This window comes from Balaenoptera musculus, chromosome 1 (genome assembly GCF_009873245.2).
Source record: "Balaenoptera musculus isolate JJ_BM4_2016_0621 chromosome 1, mBalMus1.pri.v3, whole genome shotgun sequence".
NCBI classification, from domain to species: domain Eukaryota; kingdom Metazoa; phylum Chordata; class Mammalia; order Artiodactyla; family Balaenopteridae; genus Balaenoptera; species Balaenoptera musculus.
Genome location: NC_045785.1, coordinates 47793415 through 47807757, shown reverse-complemented (window position 1 = coordinate 47807757; position 14343 = coordinate 47793415). Strand labels below are relative to the sequence as shown.

The 14343-nt window shown below is 35.8% G+C and overlaps 1 protein-coding gene across 4 annotated transcripts in view; it reads right to left on the bottom strand.

The window, feature by feature from the left end:
• PRKAA2 (protein kinase AMP-activated catalytic subunit alpha 2) overlaps positions 1 to 14343 on the bottom strand; it is a 66244-nt gene that overhangs the window by 40824 nt on the left and 11077 nt on the right. For 2 of the 4 annotated variants that reach the window (XM_036842290.1, XM_036842298.1), the window contains exon 2: positions 6283 to 6441. The exons of the other annotated variants lie outside the window; for them this stretch is intronic. In XM_036842290.1, the coding sequence (XP_036698185.1) occupies positions 6283 to 6289 (7 nt within the window). In that variant the 5' untranslated portion in view covers positions 6290 to 6441. The remainder of the gene's footprint in view (positions 1 to 6282; positions 6442 to 14343) is intronic. 4 annotated transcript variants of the gene reach the window in all.

Here is a 14343-nt window from a genome sequence, read left to right as displayed (position 1 = left end):
CCTCTAAGATCAGGAGCAAGACAAGAATGTCCCCTCTCACCACTATTATTTAACATAGTTTTGGAAGTCCTAGCCATGGCAATCAGAGACGAAAGAGAAATAAAAGGAATACAAATTGGAAAAGAAGAAGTAAAACTGTCACTGTTTGCAGATGACATGATACTATACATAGAAAATCCTAAAAATGCTACCAGAAAACTACTAGAGCTCCTCAAGGAATTCAGTAAAGTTGCAGTATATGAAATTAATACACAGAAATCTGTTGCATTCCTATACATTAAGAACAAAAGATCAGAAAGAAAAATTAAGGAAACAATCCCATATACCATTGCATCAAAAAGAATAAAATATCTAGGAATAAACCTACCTAAGGAGACAAAAGACCTGTACTCTGGAAACTATAAGATGCTGATGAAAAAAATCAAAGATGACACAAACAGATGGAAAGATATACCATGTTCCTGAATTGGAAGAATCAATATTGTCAAAATGACTACACTACCCAAGGCAATCTACAGATTCAGTGCAATCCCTATTAAATTACCAATGGCAATTTTCACAGAACAAGCCCCCAATTTTTTAAAATTTGTATGGAAACACAAAAGGCCCTAAATAGCCAAAGCAATCCTGAGAAAGAAAAAGGAGATAGAAGAATCAGGCCCCCTGACTTCAGACTATATTACAAAGCTATAGTAATCAAAACAGTATGGTACTGGCAAAAAAACATAAATATAGATCAATGGAACAGGATAGAAAACCCAGAAATAAACCCATGCACCTACGGTCAATTAATCTATGACAAACGAGGCAAGAATACACAGTGGAGAAAAGCCAGTCTCTTCAATAAGTGGTGCTGGGAAAACTGGACAGCTACAAGTAAAAGAATGAAATTAGAACATTCCCTAACACCATACACAAAAATAAATTCAAAATGGATCAAAGACCTAAATGTAAGGCCGGACACTATAAAACTCTTACGAGAAAAACATAGGCAGAACACTCATTGATACAGATTGCAGCAAAATCTTCTTTGAACCATGACATACAGTAATGAAAATAAAAACAAAAATAAGCAAATGGGACCTAATTAAACTTAAAATCTTCTGCACAGCAAAGGAAACCATAAACAAAATGAAAAGACAACCCACGGAATGGGAGAAAATATTTGCAAATGATGTGATTGACAAGGGATTAATCTCCAAAATACACAAACAGCTCATGCAGCTCAAAAATGAAAAAAAAAAAAATCAAAAACTGGGCGGAAGATCTAAATAGACATTTCTCCAAAGAAGACATACAGATGGACAAAAAGCACATGAAAAGATGCTCAACATCACTAATTATCAGAGAAATGCAAATCACAACTACAATGAGGTATCACCTCACACCGGTCAGAATGGCCATCATCAAAAAGTCTACAAACAATAAATGCTGGTGAGGGTGTGGAGAAAAGGGCACCCTCTTACACTGTTGGTAGAAATGTAAATTGGTACAACCACTGTGGAGAACAGTATGGAGGTTCCTTAAAAAACAAAAATAGAACTACCATATGATCCAGCAATTCCCACTCCTAGGCATGTATCTGGAGAAAACATAATTCAAAAAGATACGTGCACCCCAGTGTTCATTGCAGCACTATTTACAATAGCCAAGACATGGAAGCAAACTAAATGTCCATCAACAGAGGAATGGATAAAGATGTGGTACATGTATACAACGGAATGTTACTCAGCCACAAAGAAGAACAAAATAATGCCATTTGCAGCAACATGGATGGACCCAGAGATTATCATACAAAGTGAAGTAAGTCAGACAGAGAAAGACAAATTTCATATGATTTCACTCATCTGTGGAATCTAATTTTTTTTAAAAATGACACAAATGAACTTATGTACAAAACAGAAAAAGACAGATATCAGAAACAAACTTATGGTTTACAAAGGGGAAACATCGGGGGAAGGGATAAATCAGGAGCTTGGGATTAACATACACATACACACACTACTATATATAGATAACCAACAAGGACCTACTATATAGCACAGGGAACTCTACTCAATATTCTGTGATAACCTATATGAGAAAGGAATCTGAAAAAGAATGAACATATGTATATGTATAACTGAATCACTGTACTGTACACCTGAAACTAACACAACATTGTAAATCAATTATACTCCAATAAAATTTAAAAAAAAAAGAAATGGCATCATCCCTTGAAACACTTAAGCACAATGATAAGCTAATTGGTTATCTGAGGTCAAAAGATTCAAATGCATTAAGAACACCCCCTCTTTTTGCTGAAATATACTAGCCTCTATTACCTAATAACTTATTTTTTATTTAATAATTTTTTTTTAAAATTTATTTATGGCTGTGTTGGGTCTTCGTTTCTGTGTGAGGGCTTTCTCTAGTTGTGGCAAGCGGGGGCCACTCTTCATCGCAGCGCATGGGCCTCTCACTATCGCGGCCTCTCTTGTTGTGGAGCACAGGCTCCAGACGCGCAGGCTCAGTAGTTGTGGCTCACAGGCCTAGCTGCTCCACGGCATGTGGGATCTTCCCAGACCAGGGCTCGAACCCGTGTCCCCTGCATCGGCAGGCAGATTCTCAACCACTGCGCCACCAGGGAAGCCCTCTATTACCTAATAACTTATTAAGTGAATTAGTACTTAGCTATAATTAATTAAATCCAGATAGTTGTCTCACAATCACATCCTACCTGAAAGCCGAATGAACATTCCTAAAAATCTTGTAATATAAACAGATTTAACACCAAGAATTTCTTTTTGTGTATTACAGCTATAACCTTTTTATGGAAGTAACAGGGAAAAAAAGGCTTGCATTCATCAATGTTTAACTAACATTCATTTATTCAATCTAAAAACATTTACTGAGCACCATTTACATGCCAGGACTGTGTTGATCAAAGACACATGTAAAGAGAGATTTAATAGGTCTCCAAGTTTTAGCAGGGAGAAGAAACATGAGCAATAAAGGAGCTAAAATCGATTCTGTATGGTAGCAAATCTGTCTGAAAACTGTTAGGGATACCTTATTTGTGAAGGGAGAACATAGATGAGAAACAAAACATTTTTAAAAACCAAGGATGGACAAATTTGCCATAATTTATCATGTATATAAGTAAATATCCAGATCAATACCTCTTTTGACAGGAGCAATAAAGAACACTCATCCATGGAACAACTATTTAATGAATGCCTACTATGGTGTATTCCATACCAAGTGCAGTTAATAGGCACTTGGGATGTAAGCAGTGAACAAATTAGTTCTGTCACACTGTTAGGTGTCCCCCAATATCTATTCCAGCCTTCCTTCCCAGACATGTGATTCCCAAATTACACTTGAGCACATGTCTACCCAGAGTAGAGACTGCATCCTAATATCTCTTGTAACTAGGTATGGCCATGTGACCTATGTTCTGGCCAATGACATGCGAGCAGAAATGTCTCTAGCAGCAGCTTCTTCATCCCTTCCTCCATCCTGAAGCCTGGAACTACCTGCTCAGACTGTTACAAGAGAGTAAAATACTATCTTGTTTAAGCTATTCTTATTTTGAAAATCCTTGTCATTCACAGCTGAATCTCAATAATACCCTATTCAGAATACTTTAAAATGCAAAATGTTTGAACTTATTTCAAATTTCCCATTTTGCTGAACTACCATCCATTAACTAATGGAAATAAACTATAATTTATAGCCCATACAATTTCTTGGATTAAAGGATTCTACAAAATTATCACTCATTAGTGGTCCATTTTGTTTTTCCCAAACTCTATCCAAATTACACAAAATACTCTCTAAAGCGATTGAAAAATCTATACTTACCCAATCTATCCTTTTAGAATTTTACATTTGATAAGGTGAAGAGTTGTTATACAGAAGAAAGAATAAAACTGTTTTATATTGTTCTAGGAGCAAAACTGGGAATAATCAATACAAATTCTTTCAACAGAGTCCTCTGCTCTACGAAGCCCCTCTCACCTCCTTTTTCACCACTCAAGCCTATACTGAAAATTAAAACATTAAAATTTTTTAATGTTACTACTGTACCCTGAGTAACTTTTTTTTCACAGGATGTGTAATGCTAACATTTATTGATTTTTCAGTTCATCTCTCAATACTAGATGGGAGGGGGCTGGAGGTCAGGTCCCCTGTAGTCTTTTTCTATTGCCAGGGTTGGCAATAAGCGGTAAGCCAAGAAAATGAGGCACAGACAAGTTAAGAATTTGCCCACAGTCGTTTAGCTATGAAGTAGCAGGGCTGGAATTAAAACCCAGCAGCACGCACCATCCAATATTCAAATAGAGGGAGCTCAGCCATTTGTCAAGATCACCATAAGGTAAATTCCTGCATTAACTAACAGGTTGGACTAGATCAAGCCTAATTCCCCTTCCAATTCTAAGATTTTTGTAATTATATCCCCAAGGATCATTCCACACTACATCTTTTAAGGGTATAAATCTTTTAAGTCACTCTAGCCTCTTGATTTTAGTTGTCATTTTCTGGATGCTTTCCAGCTTTTCTTCATACACAAGATGCAGGACTTCTTATGGCTGTATTATAGAGTTGTAAATACATGATTGTTTTGCACAAAGACTATAATTTTTCTAATGTCCAGTATCATTCCCAATGAAGTCTAGCGTTTTTTACCACAAGCACGAACCCTACAATTTTATGAAAAATAACTTGGAACACTTCTCTTCCTATATATTATTCCATATTAATTCATTTAAAATACTTCATTCAATTTTAATATCATAATTTAGAACAGTAATATATCTAATAAAGCAAAGAAACAATTAAATCTAATTAAGATTATTAAGATATTTTATTAAAATCTAATTTAATAGAAATCCTTTATTAAAATCTAATAAAAGAACAATCAAAAAATAAACTATTGTGTATTTTAGGTATAAATTATAATCTATTTATCTTTGAGGCTCAAAGAACTGTCAAAATGTCATTCTTCTGTAAAGGCTACGAACTGTATAGTATGTATAATAATTTGAATTATTATATTTTTGTTATACATTATGTATAAATAATGGTATAGTCTTAATGTAATACTATACAGCAATGAGAATGAATGAATTACAACTACATGCAATGACGTGGGTAAATCTCACAAACATAATCTCAAGTTAAATAAATGAGAGAAATATGATTATATTCCTATGAAGTTCAAAAATAGATGAAACTATTTATAATCCATGGATAGTGGTGACCTTTGGTGGGGGTGGAAGATGGAAACGTTAACTAAAATGGGACAAAGGTGGGGGGCTTGTGTGATACTGGTCATTTTTTGTGCCTTTAAGTAGTGGTTATATATCTATGTTCAGTCTGTGAAAATTCATTGAGGATTTATGTAAGAAATCACTTAGAATGTATGTACCGCTTTACATACATGGTACAATTCAATTTAAAACGTTAAGAAAGAATGTTTGGATGACACTATATCCATACCTAGGCTATTACAAGCCAAGGGACACCATGTGTCAGCAAGCAGGGCCTTGTGTGGCACCAGCCACTCTTACTCATTTGTATCAAGAGCCTTCATTCTGGGAGTCAGGAGTGTCATCTGATGCACACATGTTCCGACCCCTACCTTCAGCAGACTCCTGCCAAAATAACACAAGCCTCCTTTCTTCTTTGCCCATGGTGAAACAAAACAGTCTCATTGCTTTTCTACAAATTTCCTTTCCTTGAAAGTCCCTTAAAATTCTCTAAAGGACAGTTATGAACAGGAAGCAAAAGACTTCCTGTTTTGATATACCACTGATTTAAAAAGTACTATGGGCAACTTATACACAAATCTTATTTATTCCCCAGAACCCTAAAAGTAAACATTACCCCTAGTTTACAGATGAAGAAACCAGAATTAGAGAACAATGAGGAGCAAGGTTTATCTGCCTCCAACACACAAGCTCAAAACTCACATTACTTTGCCTCCCAATAACCAGGCTCTCTTGATTATAACACGTCAAGAGTGCTTACTTGCATGTTTATCCTTTTATGTCCAGCATTTCAGCTGAGAAATTAGGGCACAGTAAAGGGATGGAGTGAGAAAAATCAAGGAAGAAGAATTGCTATGTTCAGCTCAAATGCAGGCTGGGGTAGGGCTGTGGCCTTTGCTATGGATCAGATATATGAACGATGTTCTTTGAGAACTGCCTAATTTCAAGAAAATAAAATGCAGACTGAAATAATCCCATAATACAATATGCAACACACACTAGATTTTTACTGAGAGAACAAACTCACATATCATTGAAGACCTTCTTCTCTTAGTTGTTTTTACTCCCTGTTGGCCTGAACATTCATTTGTTCATTCATTCAATCAACAAATATCTTCTGAGGGTCTAATGTGTACTAGCCATTGCTCCAAATGCTGAAAATGCAGGTATAAATGGAACTTGTATTCTGGAGGAGAATATAAACAATAAATGAACATATAATAATGGTGATAGAATGATAAAAAAATGAAAATCAAGCAGAGTACTGGGAATAACAAGAATGACTGGGGTGAAGGTGGGAAAACTAATTTAAACAGATCAGGAAGGGCCTAAGGATGTGATTTTTTTTAGCAAAGACTTGTTCTAAAGCTACCTTCTTTGAGAACTGATTACATGATATGCTGTAGTCTGCTTTATTTTTAAAACCTGTGTTTATACTGGCTTGGACTATAATTTTAAAGTACTTCTTTAAAACTTAAGTCAATCAAGAATTCCATAGGAGAATCAACTTAACTTTTTACAGAATCATTTAAGATGAATCATTTACATAGAGTCAGGGAAAAAGTTTTCTGGTATAGATTATTTAAAACTGCTGGAGAAAGTATTAGCATTCAGGTCAGAGATAACAGATTTGAAAAAATGTTCATAGATGTTTCTCACTCCAGATGAACAACAGAATCTTCTGGAAACACTCCCAAAGCTTCTTAAATCATCCTCTCTCTTATCTTTCCAACTCTGGTCCTTATGTGTCTATTCTCTTTCTGTGTTTCTCTTATTCTACATGCTTTGTCTCCCTCTTGTTCACTCTCCTTCCTTTTCCTGTCTTCAAACATCTCCCCTTCTATGCCCATCAACTGCCCCTACCTGAATAATTTTTGTTTTTGAATATATTTACTGAATATCATTTTATGTTCCATAGAATTTCTCCTGAAAGTAGAATTGTGGAATAATTTAGAGGTCTCTCCAAGTGTTCATTTTAGTGGTTACCCTAGAGATTACAACATTCATCTTGGACATTAATAGAATCTAATATAATGTTTTCACCATTTCCTAGACAATGTACGGACTTTAGAACACTTTAACTCTATGCTTCCTCTCTTATTTTTTCTGTTGTTGTATTTTAGTCCCACATGTATTCAAAATCTCGCAAGATGTTATTACTTTACATAGTGAATATCTATTTAGTTACCCACATATTTACCCTTTCCAACGGTCTTCATTTCTTCTTGTACTCTTGCTTCCCTCTGGGAAAGCATCACCTATTTTTCTGCCTGAAGAATTCCCTTTGGTGTTCCCTTTACTGTAGGTCTGCTGGAGACATATTCTCTCAGTTTATGCTTACCTGAAAATGTATTGTGCCTTTATTTTTGAAGAATATTTTTGTTGGGTACAAAATTATAGGTTGGCAGTTTGTTTCTTTCACCTCTCTGAAGATATCATTCCACCACTTCCTTGCTTTCATTGTTTTTGTTGAGAAAGTCTGCTTATTTTTGTTCCTTGGAAAACAATATGCCTTTTTTTTATCCTTTAGCTACTTTAAGATTTTCTCTGAACATTTTCCCCCATCTCTGCATAGACAGATGAAGTCCACTCCAGTATAGGAGAGTCTCAAGCAAAAACAAAACCAAACAAAACCAAAAAAACAGTTTTGAGCAGTTTTCCAATGATGTGCGCCTAGGAATGGTTTTCTTATATTTATTCTGCTTAGAGTTCATGTATCTTCTGAATCTGTGGCTTAATGTGTTTATCAATTTTGGAAAACTCTCTCCCATTATCTCTTCAGATATCGCTTCTGCCCCACTCCCTCTCCCTTCCTTTTCTGGAACTGTGAAAGTGCCTACTCTGCATGATCATCAATGGTCTTGGGTTCAAAATGACATTCATACTCACAGGACACAACAGGTAGTAATCTTAAGACTTAGCTTTTTGGAAGGACTTAGGACTGGAAACAGTGTATCAGCATGGCAAAATCAAACACATCTTTATCAGGAGTCCTTAAAATATCAGTGGCTGCTTCCCAGACCCTTAATCAACCACACAGGGAGACTAGGTTGTAGATGGATACAATCTACTCCAGCATTCATAAGTCTCAAACAGTAACCACATCAAATAACAGCCAACGCATGCAGCTTCTAAACCCTGCACAAGGGGTGCACTGAGTTTTCCTTTGGTTATTTTTTTTTTTTTTTTTAAGGGACATCTTCTCAGAGGAGACATGATTTTAGGCAGCCTGAGAACCACATAGTGAGGTTTTTCCCTTTTTTTTTTTTTTTTAATGATATTCTTGTCTGCTTACATTCTTTTTTTATTTTATGTATGTATGTATGTATGTATGGCTGTGTTGGGTCTTCGTTTCTGTGCGAGGGCTTTCTCTAGTTGCGGCAAGCGGGGGCCACTCTTCATCGCGGTGCGCGGGCCTCTCACTATCGCGGCCTCTCGTTGCCGCGCACAGGCACCAGACGCGCAGGCTCAGTAGATGTGGCTCACGAGCCGAGTTGCTCTGCGGCATGTGGGATCTTCCCAGACCAGGGCTCGAACCCGTGTCCCCCGCACTGGCAGGCAGACTCTCAACCACTGCGCCACCAGGGAAGCCCCCTTTGGTTATTTTTATAGATTCCCGTTCTCTGCTAAAATTCTCCACCTTGAACATATTAATCACAGTTATTTTTTAATTGAATAAATTTGACATGCAATATTGTGTAAATTTAAGATGTACAGCATGTTACTTTGATACATTTACATGCTGTAATATGTTTTTCAACATAGCAATATTTATCACATTATATAGAGTATCATTGTCTATATTAATTATAATGTGAATTAGATCTCTATGGCTTATTTTACTATTCATTACAAGTTTGTACCCTTAAATACCATCACTCTTATCCCCCTTTCCAATCCTCTGGTAACAACCACTTTACTCTGTTTTTTACAGGTTTAACTTTTTATATTCCACATATAAATGGCATGATACAATACTTGTCTTTCTCTGACTTATCTCACTTAGCATAATGCGCTCAAGGTCCATCCATATTGTCACAAATTGGAGGATATCCTCCTCTCCCATGGCTGAATAATATTTCATTGTGTACATGTACCACAATTTTTCAGTCATTCATCTGTTGATGAGCATTTGGGCTGTTTCCATATTTTTGCTATGGTGAATAATGCTGTAATAAAAATGGGATTGCATATATCTCATTAAAATCCTGTTCTCTTTTCCTTTGGGAATATACCTAGAAGAGGAATTGCTGGATCATATGGTAGATCTATTTTTAATGTTTTGAGGAACCTCCATATCATTTTCCATAGTGGTTGGACCAATTTACATTCCCACTAACAAGTATAAAGATTCCATTTTCACCACATCTTCACCAGCACCTGTTGTCTCTTGTCTTCTTGATGACAGCCATTATAACAGGTGTGAAGTGATATTTCATTGTGGTTTTGATTTGCATTTCCCTGATGATTAGCAATGTTGAGCATCTTTTCATGTCTGTTGTCCATTTTCATGTCCTCTTTGGAAAAATGTCTATTTAGTTCTTCTGCCCATTTTTTCACTGAATTGTTTTCTTATTAAGGAGACTGCATTCTTTATATATTTTGAATATTAACCCATTATCCCATATATGGTTTGCAAAAATTTTCTCCCATTCTATAAACCTACAGATGATTTAAGAAGCTTTGGGGGTGTTTCTGGAAGATTCTATTGTTCATCTGGAGTGAGAACATCTTATGAACATTTTTTCAAATCTGTTATCTCATTTTGTTAACTGTTTCTTTTGCTGTGCAGAAGCTATTGAGTTTGATGTAGTCCCATTTGTTGATTTTTGCTTTTGTTGCTTGTGCTTTTGGCATCATGTCCAAAAATCGTTGCCAAAACCAAAATCAATGAGCTTCTTCCCTACATTTTCTTCTAGGAGTTTTACAATATCAGGTCTTTTGTTTAAGTCTTTGATCCATTTCGGGTTAATTTTTGTAAAAGAGGGTTCCAATTTTATTGTCCTGCATGTGTTTCTTCAGTTTTCTCAGCACCATTTATTGAAGAGACTATCCTTTCCTCACTGGGTATTCTTGGCTCCCTTGTTGAAAATTAGTTGACAATACATGCTGGAATTTAATTCTGGGCTCTCTATTCTGTTTCATTGGTTAATGTGCTTATTTTTATGCTAGTAAAATATTGTTTTGATTAAAATTCCTAAGTATGATACCTTCAGCTTTATTTTTTTCCTCAGGATTTCTTTGGCTAATTCAGAGTCTTTTGTGGGTCCACATAAACTTTAAGATTTTTTTCTTCTATTTCTGTGAAGAATGCCTTTGGCATTTTGATGGTGACTATACGGAATTTGCAGATGGCTTTGTATAGTACGGCCATTTTAACACTATTAATTCTTCCAACCCATAAACACAAGATGTATTTCCATTTGTTTGTGTCTTTGATTTCTTTCAGCAAAGGCTCATAGTTTTCACTGTATAGATCTTTCATTTCCTTGGATAAGTTTATTCCTAAGCATTTATTGTTTTTAATGCTATCGTGACTGGGATAGTCTCCTTTATTTCTTTATTTCAGGTGCTTCATCATTAGTGAAAAGAAATGTAATTGACTTCTGTATGTTGATTTTGTATCCTGCCACTTTACTGAAATTGTTGATTAATTCCAACAGTTTCTTGACTGACTCTAGGATTTTTTTACATAAGATCATATCATCAGCAAAAAGTGATAATTTTACTTCTTCCTTCCCAATTTGGATGCCTTTTATTCCTTTGTCTTGCCTAATTGCTCTAGCTAGGATTCCAGTACTGATTCAGTCTTGGTAGGTTCTGTGTTTCTAAAAATGCATCAATTTCTTCTAGGTTATGTAATCTGTTGACATATAACTGTTTGTAACAGTCTCTTATGATTCTATATTTCTGTAGTCATTTGTAATGTCTCCTCTTTCACTTCTAATTTTACTTGAGTCTTATTTCTTTTTTTTCTTAGTCTAGCTAAAGGTTTGTCAATTTTGTTTATCTTTTCAAAGAACCAGCTCTCAGTTCCATTGATCCTTTCTATTGTTTTACTAGTCTCTATTTCATTGTTTTCCTTTCTGATCTTTATTATTTCCTTCCTTCTACTAACTTTGGGCTTAATTTGCTCTTTTTTTTTTTTAATTCCTTGAGGTATGAAGTTAGGTTGTTTATTTGAGATCTAATTTCTTAATATATGTGTATATTGCTATAAACTTTCCTCTCAGAACTGCTTTTGCTACTTTCCCAAAATATTTGATATACTGTATTTCCATTTTCATTTGTCTCAAGACTTTTTATTTCCCTTTTGATTTCTTCTTTGACCCAATGGTTCCTTATAAGTGTGTTGTTTAGTTTTCATATATTTTTAGATCTTCTCACTATCTTCTTGTTGTTGATTCCTAATTTCATACCATTGTGATCAGAGAAGATGGTATGATTTCAATCTTAGATGTGCTAAGATTTGTTCTGTAGCCTATCATATGGTCTATCCTGGAGAATGTTCCATGTGCACTTGAGAAGAATGTGTATTCTGCTGCTGTTGGATAGAATGTTCTGTACATGTCCATTTGTTTTAAAGTATGATTCAATTCCAACATTTCTTTGTTGATTTGTTTGTATGATCCACTGCTGACAGTAGAATACTGAAGTCCCCTACAATTATTGTATTATTGTTTATTTCTCCCTTAAGATCTGTTATTATTCGCTTAATACATTTTGGTGCTTGCATGTTAGGAGCATATATATTTATGATTGTTATATCTTCTTGATATACTGGCCCCTTTATCATTATACAGTGACCTTGTCTCTTCTTACACTTTTTGACTTGAAGTCTATTTTGTCTGATATAAGTATGGCTATGCCCACCTTCTTTGGGTTGCCATTTACTTGGAATATCATCATCCATCCTTTCACTTTGAGCCTTTGTGTGTCTTCAGAGCTAAAGAGTCTCCTGTAGGTCACATATAATTGGGTCTTTTTTTTCTTTAATCCATCCAGCCACACCGTGCCTTTGGATTGGTGAGTTCAATCCATTTACCTTTAGGGTGATTATCTGATATGTAAGAATTTACTACTGCCATTTTATTTTTATCTTCTGTTATTTTTCTCTCTCCACTGTTTCTTTTTCCTTCTGTTTCTGTCTACCTTTATAAGTTGGTGATTTTTCATGGTGATTTGCTCAGTCTCCCATTTTTTAAAAAATATTTATTTTCCTTGTTTTTTTGGGCTGCGTTGGATCTCAGTTGCAGCACACAGGATCTCTGTTGAAGCATACAGGATCTTTTATTATGGTGCACGGTCTGCTAGGGTTTCTCTCTAGTTGCAGCTCCTGGGCTTCTCTCTAGTTGTGGCGCATGGGCTCCAGGGCACCTGAGCTCTGTAGTTGTGGCACGTGGGCTCCAGAGAGAGTGGGCTCTGTAGTTTGCGGCACGCGGGCTCTCTCATTGAGGCGCATGAGCTCAATAGTTGTGGCACGTGGGCTTAGTTGCCCCACAGCACGTGGGATCTTAGTTTCCCGACCAGGGATTGAACCTGCATCCCCTGCATTGGAAGGCAGATTCTTTACCACTGGATTGCCAGGGAAGTCCCTCCCCTTTTCTTTTAATGTTTCAATCTCCATTCTGGATTTTTGCTTTGTGGGTACCATGAAATTTACATGAAACATTTCATAGATAAAATAGTCCTTTTTCTGCTGATAGCAATTTATCTTCAATTGCCTATGAAGGTTCCATTCTTTTACTCTTCCTCTTTTACGTTTTTGACATCACAAATTATCTTTTTATGCGGTGATTACAAGTTGTGGCAACTACAGTTCTTTTCCTTTAAACTTTATACTCTAATAAAGAGTTTAATATACAATTCTAAAAAAGGTTAGTTTTCTATCATCTTAATCAGAGCTTTGTGTACTTTCATCTTTCATTTCCGCTTGAAGAGCTCTTTTCAACATTTCCTGTAGGGCAGGTCTAGTGGTAGTGAACTGCCTCAGCTTTTGTTTGTCTGGGAAAGCCTTTATTTCTCTTTCATATATGAAGGATCATTTTGCCAAATTGAATATTCTTGGTTGGCAGCTTTTATCTTTCAATATTTTGAATATGTCATTCCACTCTCTCCTGGCCTATAAGAGTTTCTCCTAAGAAATCTGCTGATAGCCTAATGAGGGTAATCTTGTAGGCTACTATTTTTCCTTGCCGCCTTTTAAAGTTATCAGTGACCTTTGACAGTTTTAATATAATCTGTCTTGCAGAATGTCTTTTTGTGTTGAAATAATTAGTGGTTCTATTAGCTTTGTGGACTTGTATATCCAGTTCCTTCTCTGGGTCTGGGAAGTTCTCAGATATTATTTCCTTAATACACCCTCTGCTCCCTTTTCTCTCTCTTCTTCTTTTGGCTAGTCAAATGAAGTCCAAGAGTTCTTGCAGAGTTTCTTCACTTTTAAAAAATCTTATTTCTCTCTCCTCTGCCACCTCAATCATCTCTATATTCCTGTCCTTGAGCTCACTAATTCCTTCTTCCATCTGATCTGCTCTATTTCCATTGCATTCTAATTCTTCATCCCACTTATTGAGTTCTTCAGCTACAGAATTTCTGTTTGGTTCCTTTTTAGAATTTCAATCTCTTTGGTAAAGTACTCCTTCTGTTTGTTAATTTTATTCCTGAGATCACTGTATTGCCTAAGTTTTCCTGTAGCTCATTGAATTTCCTCATAACAGCTAATTTCAACTCTGTATCAGTTAGATCACAATATTCCATGTCCTTGGGTTTGGTTGTTGGAAAACTGTCATTTTCTTTTTGTGATACCATATTACAGTGATTTTTTTCCATGGTGTTTGATGAAAAGAGCCTTTGCTGCCACATTTGAAGTAGCAACACCTTTCTTTATTTAGGCAAGGCTTTGTTTACTTTGCTCCTAACAGTTCAGTAGGTTGGTAATTAGAAGACTTTCTTTTGTTTTCCAGAAGGTGGCGCTATAGCACAGGTTCTTCATTTCTCTTACCAGTGCCAACTCATCACTAAGGTTGGGAGTTGGGAGTGGTACATTAAAAACAAAACAACACAAAACAAAAACTGTCAGAGAAAAATG